The sequence below is a fragment of the Argentina anserina genome, chromosome 3, assembly GCF_933775445.1.
Source record: "Argentina anserina chromosome 3, drPotAnse1.1, whole genome shotgun sequence".
Classification (NCBI taxonomy): Eukaryota; Viridiplantae; Streptophyta; class Magnoliopsida; order Rosales; family Rosaceae; genus Argentina; species Argentina anserina.
This window is the reverse complement of record NC_065874.1, coordinates 10,346,376-10,356,766: the sequence shown is the minus strand read 5'-3', so window position 1 is coordinate 10,356,766 and position 10,391 is coordinate 10,346,376. Positions and strand designations below refer to the sequence as shown.

The following is a 10,391-nucleotide window of genomic DNA, read 5'->3' as shown; positions in this document are numbered from 1 at the left end:
CTCCACTTTCTATTCCAGACTTGTACGCTCGAATTGAATAGCAATACCCAAATGGTGTCTAGATTTGAATGGTAGAGGATGACAAGTTACAAGTCACAATCGATCAGCGTCAATAATGGTAAATGGTTTTGTACAGTTAATTTCCTGTTATAAGTAATATTCAACATGTTGTGTTGTTCTTATTTACTGTAGGTAATAAATTGTACGCGGACTTTTCTTTCAATTAATTGTTAGTGTCATTCGATCGACTGATCGAGGTCAAGTCTACTCCTCTCCCTTTCCCTCTCATTAATTTCCTCTTTCTAAAGGAAAGCTCAGTAGCTATTTAATCCTATACTCGTTCTACATTTCCAATCAGCTCTCAACATTTTTCCCTTTCTTTCTCTGATCAACTCACCGAGATCAAGCCCCCTTCAAATGTGAAGATTTTTCGCCATAAACATATCATGAAAATGAGTTACACATTCTTCTTCACCAATCTTCTTCTTGCTCTACCTCTCCTGCTAGTTTGCTTTGCAACTCTTGCTTTCGGAGCCGCTCAATTACCAGACGATGAAGGTAGCTGATCAAGGGTGTACCTATACACGGACTACGATGACTTACAGTCAATCTTAAATTTCTGAAAAACATGACTTTATAATTAAATTTTAGTGTAAAATATTAAATTTGTTCCGGGAGAATTACTATTCTACCCTTGTGTGTGTCTTAGCCTAATATGTTTCCTGTTAGGAGATAGATTAGCATCTCCGTAATAGATTAGGACTCCGAATCCTACGGGATTGTGGTTTTGTAATGCCTATATATAGCCCCCATATCATTCAATAATACACGAATATTTCATCCTCCAACACGTTATCAGCACGTTGCTCTAAAACCCTGAACTTTTAGAGCCCTTGGAAATTTTTTTTTCTCCTCTTCCTCCGCCGGCACCGCCGCCCCTGCAGCCGCTGCACCGCTGCCCCTGCCCACCGCAGCCGCCGCCGCATCGTAGCTGCCGCACCGCTGCCCCTGCCCACCGCAGCCGCCGCCGCATCGCTGCTGCCGCACGCAGCCCCTGCCCCGCACGCAGCCCTGCCTGCTGCCCCCGCAGCCCCTGCAGCCCCGCGCGCAGCCCCTGCATGCTGCCCCCGCAGCCCCGCACGCAGCCCTGCCTGCTGCCCCTGCAGCCCCGCGCGCAGCCCCTGCAGCCCCGCACGCTGCCTCTGCACGCACGCAGCGCTACATGCTGCCCCTGCACGCCCGCACGCAGCCCTGCAGCCCCTGCACGCAGCCCCCGCAGGCCCGCAGGGTCTCTTCCGCATTCGCTCCGCAAAAACATCTTTTTGCCCCGCAAGACCCCGCATCCGGGGATTCAAAATTGCTCCTCCCGCATATATACGCAAGGAACGCGAACTGCACAAGCAAACTCTTTGCTCAAGAGAAGCTACTCCCGTCTTCTCTACCCTTTTGGGCCTTTAAACTATTTCTTTTTTTTTCTTTTTCTTTTCCTATTGCTTATTAAATCGTTTATTTGCACGTTTTCGTTTTCTAACTATGTTTCACGTGCTTGCATAGGAAAAGTGATCACTCGTCGTACGATAATGATGACATTCATGCCGAGATGGACGATACTTTTGCCATCTACATACGATTTCGATCGTATCCTCCCAAGATTTTTATGTCATCGGACGAAGATCGAAAAGGAATTCAACAAGCAACTTCATGTATGACGATCGATTTGCAGAGCAATTTACTTATATGCGGTCTATTTGGCAGACCAACAAGTATGTTTTTTCTTAAAGTTGCTGCTTTTGAACATATATATATAAATTATCGGGCGCTATTAGCCTTTTTCATGTCTTCTTTTCCGGCATTTCTTATAACGCCGATGAGACCAAAGAGGGATATGATTCCCCTCTTGGTCGACGTTTTTCGTGTGACGGTCCTGGGGGAGTCACGTTATTATTTAAAAAGGAAGATATCGATTTCGTGTGGTCGCCTGAGTGCACCGCTGTTTTGGGTGCGATCATGAGAATCGCCGATATGCATCGATTATTTTGTGACCATATACATCACAACCCTTCTAATTCCGGTTACATACTTGAATAGTTTCGATTATTCGAAACCTATACAACCCTCGTTTCTTATGGATGCGTCGCCATCGCGACTGTTATTTGAATGTTTGAGTTTTCTTAAACTCATGTCTATAAACGATAATCCCAAGGTCTACGTACTCATTTATTTGAGTTGATTCATTACTCTGATGCAGCACTATTTGCTGACAAAAGATCCCAAAAATAAAGAATTCTATGGGACACACTTAAAGTGATTTAATGAACGTCTATGACGTTGTATTATCAGAGTTGACCTTGATGCATACTCCACATCCAAGAAACGCATGCCATTTTTGGCACCTGTATCTATTTCTTGAGGGAATTTTGGAGATGGAAAAGTAACATTCTTCCATTCTCAAGTAAGCACATTTTTGAGCCTCAGGCTAAGGCTCCGCCCAATCCGATATGCAAGATTTTGTTGCTACGGACTTTTGATTAGTCACTCTATTTTGACTATGTCTTCTGCTTACTATTTTTCAAGTATGACGTTGGCATTGCCATGATTATTGCTCGACTTTATCCTAAGTCGTCTATTGGAATTGGAAGCTTGTTTGTGTTGTATTAAATATTGGCATATTCTATAAAATTTCTCGTCTTTCTTGTACTCGTGAGAATTTTATTTGCCTTGGCTTAACATGCATGGTCAACGTTTACAACTGACGTGGTTTTTAAATTGGCCGCTTTTGGGTTACATGGGACCCCAATAGCACTACATTGTGATTTTGGACTTTGAAATTTGGAAAACAGACCTCGGAAAGTCAAAATTGACGTCGTTTTTCCCGGTTACTCTTCCGGCGTTTCCGAAACGTTTTTTAACGTTTTACCGGCGTATTCGCCGCCTTCCGGCCATATTCCGGCATTTCCGGCACCGCCATCCGGTTCCGGACGGCGTTCCCTGTCGGACCTGAAGTTATGGCCTCCATACCGGCCAGGTTCGGCCATTGCCGGCCGGATTTCCGGCAATCAGTGCCGCCGGCTTCCGACGAGTTTTTCGGACGTTTTTTTCCGTCGTTTCTCGTCATGTTTTCCGCATATTTCAGCAGTTCTTGCTGTCACGTTTTCCCAGTCCAAATTTCACCCGGTTTTGAGTTAATTTGACAAGGTTTTCCGGTTAATTTTCCGGTTTTCTCCAAGTCGTTTCATAGCTCAAATGATTTTATTATTATTGGTGACCACCCGCACCAAATGGAAGGTTTTCCACCGTAATTATTTGGTATTCAACTGCTCCAATACCATGTTTTTCCAACTCTTGAGTTGAAGAATGTAGTTCTATTGCCATGTGATACATTCGATGTGATTGCCATTTGTTTCAATCCCCTCTCTTACAATATCCTACGGCGTATTGTGTAGAGAAGTTCACCGCGTTGTTGACTCTCTTAATCTTCATTTTGAGAATGTCCCGCCGTGAAATCGAGTGTCTTGCTAATTGCGTAACCACCCACACTGTCCTACGGCGCAGGTAGTTGTTTTACGGATCTCGTGCGGAGATTGTGTTCTATATCTTCGTGCCTTGCTAAGTTTTAAAGGCCATACATGCCAATGATGGATTTTCATCTTGATATTTGTGTTAAGAATGGAGAGGAATAAATATGTCAGATTTCATTGACAGTATCTTTTTCAAGCTTCGACAGTAGCTTTGTTAGCCTGCAGACATCGTTTTGCTTGCCTGCAGCAGTAGCTTTATGTAACTCAAGATTCTTTGAATCATGGGTTCGGTTTTACTGTCTTCTCGGTTTGGACATGATCGTTTTTTGGTCATTTTGAACAAGATATGATGATTCGAGTTCTTTGAAATTCACATTATCATCTATTTTTCATGTTCACGTAGCGATTGGAGGACCACCTCACCCATGCTCCACATGATGAGGCCGAGCCTATCCGTGCCATGCACGGTGAGGCCGAGCCTACCTATTTGGGCGGCTCCATGGCATTAAGGTCGTCGGTGGCGGCATCCCCTCCTTCATAGGAGCTTGTGATGCCTCCCGTGTTTTCTAATGCCTCCATGGTAATCTCTGATGCCCATCGCTCATTTTGCAAAGCTTGTTCTTTTGCTAGATTTCAAGGAAGTCCTTATTTGCTAAGGCTCCAACCGAGAACATTCCATTCTTACGAAGTATTTAAGGTGACATTAGTGGACCCTATCCAACCGAATGCGGACATTTTTCGGTATTTTTATGGTATAGGTTAAGAGCATCGACGCGTTGGTCACACGTCGCTTTGTATTCCACAAGAAACGCTGCATTCGCTAAAGTTTTTAGCTATGATCATCATACTAAGGGCTCACCACCCTTCCCATCCTCTCAAATCTATTTGATTGGATACCGTTGGAGAGTTCACCTCCACGACTTTGATGATTTCGTTTTGCATATCTACTGGGATCGTCATTGAACATATTATTCCTCATGTTCATTCACTGCACGATCTAGCAGAGCTCGGACTTGGTTATGGGTACTAACCTGCCAATTTTTGCATAGAGATATGTAATGATGTTGCATGCAGCGACACTTATTCGTTTTAGACCCACAACTTGCCAAGCGTTTAGTGCGTACCAGATGGTTACTGGATACGATCCCAACGTTCTTTTCCCTAAACGCCTATTTGATTAAAGTTATTTATGTGCCTCTATTGTAGTTATCTCAATGGGTCTACCTGAAATGATTAAGTATTCTGGTTGGTTATGATTTATGAATCACCAACACTTGTCCGCTATTTCCAATCTACAATCGTTGATCTCTATCCTGCGATATTAGCAGACGGTCACTTTGATGAGACATATTTCCCGTCGTTAGGGGGAGATATGGAATGCTCCCATTCTGGTTTTAACGCCAGGAATTGACGTGGTGTGGCACTATGTCTCATTAAGATCCCGCACTACTCAAAGTGAGTAAATGTGCAACGCATTATCGACCTCCAGAAAGTCAAACATTCGATGCTCAATGATTTTACCGATATTGCGAAAGTGACGAGATCGCACATAAATGCTGTGATGTGCCGGTAAGGTTGGAACTCTCAGAATATGAGAGAATTTCATATGACCTGGTCCTAGCACCGTTGGCACCATCCCTGACAGTGGGAAGGAAGCCGGCGATGGCACCATCGTACGCTGTGGTGTTGTCGGCGCCCGTGGCATTGCACCACAAAACAAGGGCGGCAAACGCAAAGATGGACTAGTAAGGGTCATAGCTTCGGTCTTGGCTCCTGCCTAGATGAGGGGGAGACCATTATTCTCTAGAATCAAAACTAGAAAGAAGGAAGTGCGTAGGCACAAGTATTTCGCCCATCATCAAGAGATATTCTCTAAACATGTGTATCAATTAAGTTTCTGTGGGACGCTACAGACTCATTTTGATGATGTTAGAGAAGAATAGAAATCTCACGAATTGATCGTATACAGCGCGCGCGTGTGTTTAATGTATTGATCTCTCATGATTGATGATGTATTCGCTTATGCTCTTATTCTGTTGTAAAGTATCAACGATGAGCAACTTGACCGAAGTGGAAAGAATCAATACAGGTTGAACTAGACTTGTTATGTTGGTCGTTGTTCGTAAGTGTAATGAGAAAGATGAAGTCATGCGATATATGCAGGACTTATGGCGCAAATATTGTCTCATTATCCTAGTATTGACTACGATGAGTTATATTCTCTCGTTATGGACATAATTGCTTTCCGCTACTTGATCAGTAGTAGTGTCCATGAAAACTGATTTGCAGCATATGATAGTGGTCATATAATATCTGTAAAAGGATCTTGACGCAGATATGAGAGTGCCCGAGGGACTTTAAATGCCTCCAGACCACGGAAAGCTTATGTAATCAGATTGCGACGTTCGAGAGAACGTAGTACAATCGGTTGCAAGAACTCATACCCATATGTGTTCATATGAAGCTAATTCTAGATTCTCTATTCCATCTAAGTATAGATGATGAAGAGATTCAATGAGCTATACATTCATACATGTTAGTGTTGTTGGGACACTATTGCTTTCATTATGACGCGATTAACTATGCGCATATGCATTGTCATTGGACTTGCATTGCTTCTTTGACATGGGTTTAGTTCTACACTTAGTGAACCAACACAAATCCTATCCACACCAACGCCGCCAGCAGCTCCAGCAACATCAACGTACGCCTTGGTGTAGCAGTCGACACTGGTAGCGTAGAGGATGCGTACGGTTCCGTTTTGGACCAAAATCAGTCCTTCATTGGTCTATTCCCCCGTTCTTTTGTGAAAGACACATTGAATGTGACAAATCAGAATCTGTCCAGTTTCGTAGGTCAACTTCAACGAGACCTACATGACAGCTCACTCGATGAAATATGGTGAAATTGGTACCGTTGGAAAGGTCTATGTGTCTACTTTCCAGGGACGCCAACCATTCGTTCATAGCTATCATATTGAGTGAGTTATGGCCGTTTTAGCAAAATAGGACAGTTCTGTCCGGAAATTTGCAAGTTAGTCAAATTCGACAGAGCATTGTGAACTGCTCCGATCGGATGAGGTTGTGAACCTTATGTCACTGGAAAGCCACGGGTGTCTACTTTTCAGAACATTTTACGGTTCGCTGATACCTATTTTGACGAAGAAGTTATGGCCGTTTAAGTGAGTGAACGTCATTCTATCCGAGAATCTGATTTTCATTGCAAACTCTTATTTTGAGTTGTTATGCAATCTTCTTTCCTAAGATCTAAGTTTGGCTAAGTATAGCATGAATGATCCAAGGATGTGTGGCTAGATTAATGATTAATCATTGGCCCAAGACTACGTTTGAGAAGCATGTAATGAACGTTGTATACGTTGTTCTTTTTACTCCATGATTATGGCACTAATCAGGGGGAGTTGTTTCGTAGACTTCAGGGGGAGTCTACCTCACATGATGCTATCAAATGTAGACGGTGCGTTGTGCTCTTTTTCCCTTCGATCAAGCTTTTGTTTTTACCCAAGAGGTTTTTGTTTTGCTTGACAAGGTTTTTACCGAGGTAACGATGTGTGCACCATGCAACCTAGGCATGCGACACAAGGGGGAGTGTTCCGGGAGAATTACTATTCTACCCTTGTGTGTGTCTTAGCCTAATATGTTTCCTGTTATGAGATAGATTAGCATCTCCGTAATAGATTAGGACTCCGAATCCTACGGGATTGTGGTTTTGTAATGCCTATATATAGCCCCCATATCATTCAATAATACACGAATATTTCATCCTCCAACAAAATTTTAATTATTAGTCCATTTCAAATTTTAAACCTAGCTCATATATTATCAAATTTAGTCCATATATTTCTTCATATCTTCTACCTCAAACTATTTCTTTTTCTTTTTTATTTTCCTTTTCAGTTGTTCTTTCTATTCAAAGCAAAGCATTCAATTTGAGTAGGTACATTTTTATTAGTTTTTATACTGTTATAACGTTGATTGACTAAGTTAGCAACTTGACCGTTGGTATGTATTTAACTCAATACGTGGTTTGTAAAATGAAAAAAAAATCAAATATATTTTCATTTTAATTTTTTTGTCGGCCCACTCATCATGAAATTCTTTCTTCACCCTTGTAGCTACTAACCAATCTCTTTACGTTTATGAAATAATTACATACAAGTTGACTATGCATATATAGTCATAACATGTAAATGGTTGTGTGGATTTTGTTTATGCGTAGTTCAAGCCTTAAAGGACATAGCAAAGACTCTGCGGAAGACGAACTGGAATTTCAGTGCTGATCCCTGTGTCCCAGATTACGGGTGGGCTAATCCGAACGCGAAAGAAGGATTTGAAGATGCCGTAACCTGCAATTGTACCTTAGTTCCCAATTCCACTGTCTGCCACGTCACTAGCATGTATGTATCACTTACTCTTAGGGAGCCTGTTCTATGCACCTTAGAGCACCACCACCATCACATATAGCTGACATGACAGTTAGTCAAACGTTAGTTTTGAGAATTCAAAAATGCAGTTCAAAAGCAGAATCTACGTTTTTGCTTTCCCCATGCACGCTCACAAGGCACATTATTTTTTTCGTCATCTACAAAACAGATCTAAGTTGAGCGGTAAACGGGCGGGGCGGGGCCGGCCTAGTTCATTTTAAGTAGACTAAAATTGTGTATGTGCTGTGTTCAAACTAGCGTATTTATTTTTCGTGTCATTTGGGCAAGATCATTTACTTAAATATTAATCCTGCCCCAGTCCATGGTCCGTGCTCATGTCGGGCTAGACTTGGTCCCGTGTTGAACCATGAATCGGGCCGGTCCGCCCTATTTGCATTATAAGACCACAATTAACATAAAAAATTGTGTAGTTATAATATTTATTTTATATAACTATTTAGAATAGTAAAATAAATAAAATACTACAAGACAATTGATAATTTAATTTCTAAAATATTACATATGTCAAAACGAGACTTTTTTATCATTACTTTTATGATATTTATGAAATAATATAGTTAAAATAATAAAATAATCAAGAGGTTTTGATTTAAAAAGTCTAATATTTTAATTCTCATTATTATAATTGTTTAAAAATTTATATAAATAATATAAAATTAAGTTTTTAACGAGCTGACCCATGAATTTATCATACCCGGGCCATATTGGGCTCAAAACAGGCTTAGACCGGGACCGACCCATGAGCTAAAATATATTAACCAGCCTGGCCCATTAAAATAACAGGCTCGGACCAATCCGATTTTTAACATGTCGGGCTCGGGATTTTTGGCTCACTTGTCACCTCTAGCCATCTAAGTGTTTTTCGACATAAAAAAATAGATCTAAGTTTTTTCGAACAAATATTCGTAATAATAAAAGAAAGAAAGTCAAACATATTAATTTAGAAGGGAAGGTGGACTCATTACATACAGAGTGAGAAAAAAGGACCATGCCAAAATATCTTCATCGGGGACACAAAATTGTAATAAAAGAAAATCACAAGAAAAAAAAGGAGAAATTATTTATTAGTATTAGACCACATTTGAATTAACTAAAAACTCACTTTTCATATTTCTTATACAAATTAGGATATAAACACAAGTCCAAAGAATAAGTAGAACAAAACTGATTAATTAATTAATTATTTAAAATACAATTATTTTCGTGAAAATTACCTAATGTCACTCATAAATCTAACAAATTTCTCTCTCATCATTTTTTGTTTTTTTTTTCCGGCAAATTTAAGTTTTCCGGCCAAACCACCAGCAATTTGGAGATGAGCCAATATATAAATTTGTTTTTTTTATCTCATGGGCTTTCATTTAAGTACCATATTGCATATGTTTTGAGAAATTTTGAAATTTCGAATTTTACTCACAAAAAAGCACAGTAGCAGTTAGTTTCTCAATCGACAGTAGCAGTTAGATTTATAGTTGACAGTAGCAGGTACATTCCAAATCAACAGTAGCATGTAGATTTATAGTTGACAGTAGCATGTACCTTCCAAGTCGACAATAGCAGTTGATTTTTAGCTCGACAGTAGCAGTTAGTTTTTATAATCAACAGTAGCATTTAGTGTTTATAATCGACAGTAGCAGATAACCTCCTCATTGATAGTAGCAAACACTATGGGTCAAAGAGGGGTAAAAAAGTAAAATATTTTATGACATGTGGCAACTTGCCATCATTTGGTCCTTATTTGTAAATTTTAGTCCTTAGCTCTATCAAATTAAGTAGTGAGTTATTTGTAAACTAAATTATTGTCTGATACTTTTGAATAATTTGTAAAAAAAAAAAAAAAAGTATTTTGGGCTCTCTTTTTTGTCATATTTCACTCAATCTAAAGTAATAATTTGGATTGATAAAATTAACATTACCTGCCTTGGTAGCCTATCTTTTTATCTCAATAATTTTTCAGTTAAAGTGAAGTACGTTGAAAATCAATAAAATTGACACTATCTAAAATAAAATTTTGATTTCAATTTCTTAGAACATAAGCTATAGTGTATAACCGTTCATATCGATATTCTATAATTGATATATTTCATATGATGTGACGTTGATCGTCAAAGTGACACCAAGGTGGAAAATGAATTTAGAGAAACTAATAGTTGTATGTAGGAAGATTATCAGTCCACGTGGTTAATTATAATAATCATTCTAACTCTAATCACATATTAAATCCTCAAACGATAATCCATTAAGACATATAAATAGGAAAAACAAATTGTTGGCCGAAAGGGTTGGAATAATTTATGCATATTGTAGAAATATATTGATTTTCATCTACATATGGCGCCATAATGAGTTATTCTACCAAAAAAATTAAAACTAAAAATTAAATATCATGACATAATACAAAGGGTGCTGCA

The 10,391-nt window shown here is 39.7% G+C and overlaps 1 protein-coding gene across 1 annotated transcript in view; it reads left to right on the top strand.

Moving 5' to 3' along the window:
* Window positions 1–452: 452 nt before the first annotated feature.
* The window catches only part of LOC126787031 (probable leucine-rich repeat receptor-like serine/threonine-protein kinase At3g14840), a 28,639-nt gene continuing 18,700 nt past the window's right edge, over window positions 453–10,391 (top strand). Inside the window, exons 1-2 of the mRNA XM_050512969.1 lie at window positions 453–558; window positions 7,755–7,932. Of these exons, the coding sequence (XP_050368926.1) occupies window positions 453–558; window positions 7,755–7,932 (284 nt within the window). The remainder of the gene's footprint in view (window positions 559–7,754; window positions 7,933–10,391) is intronic.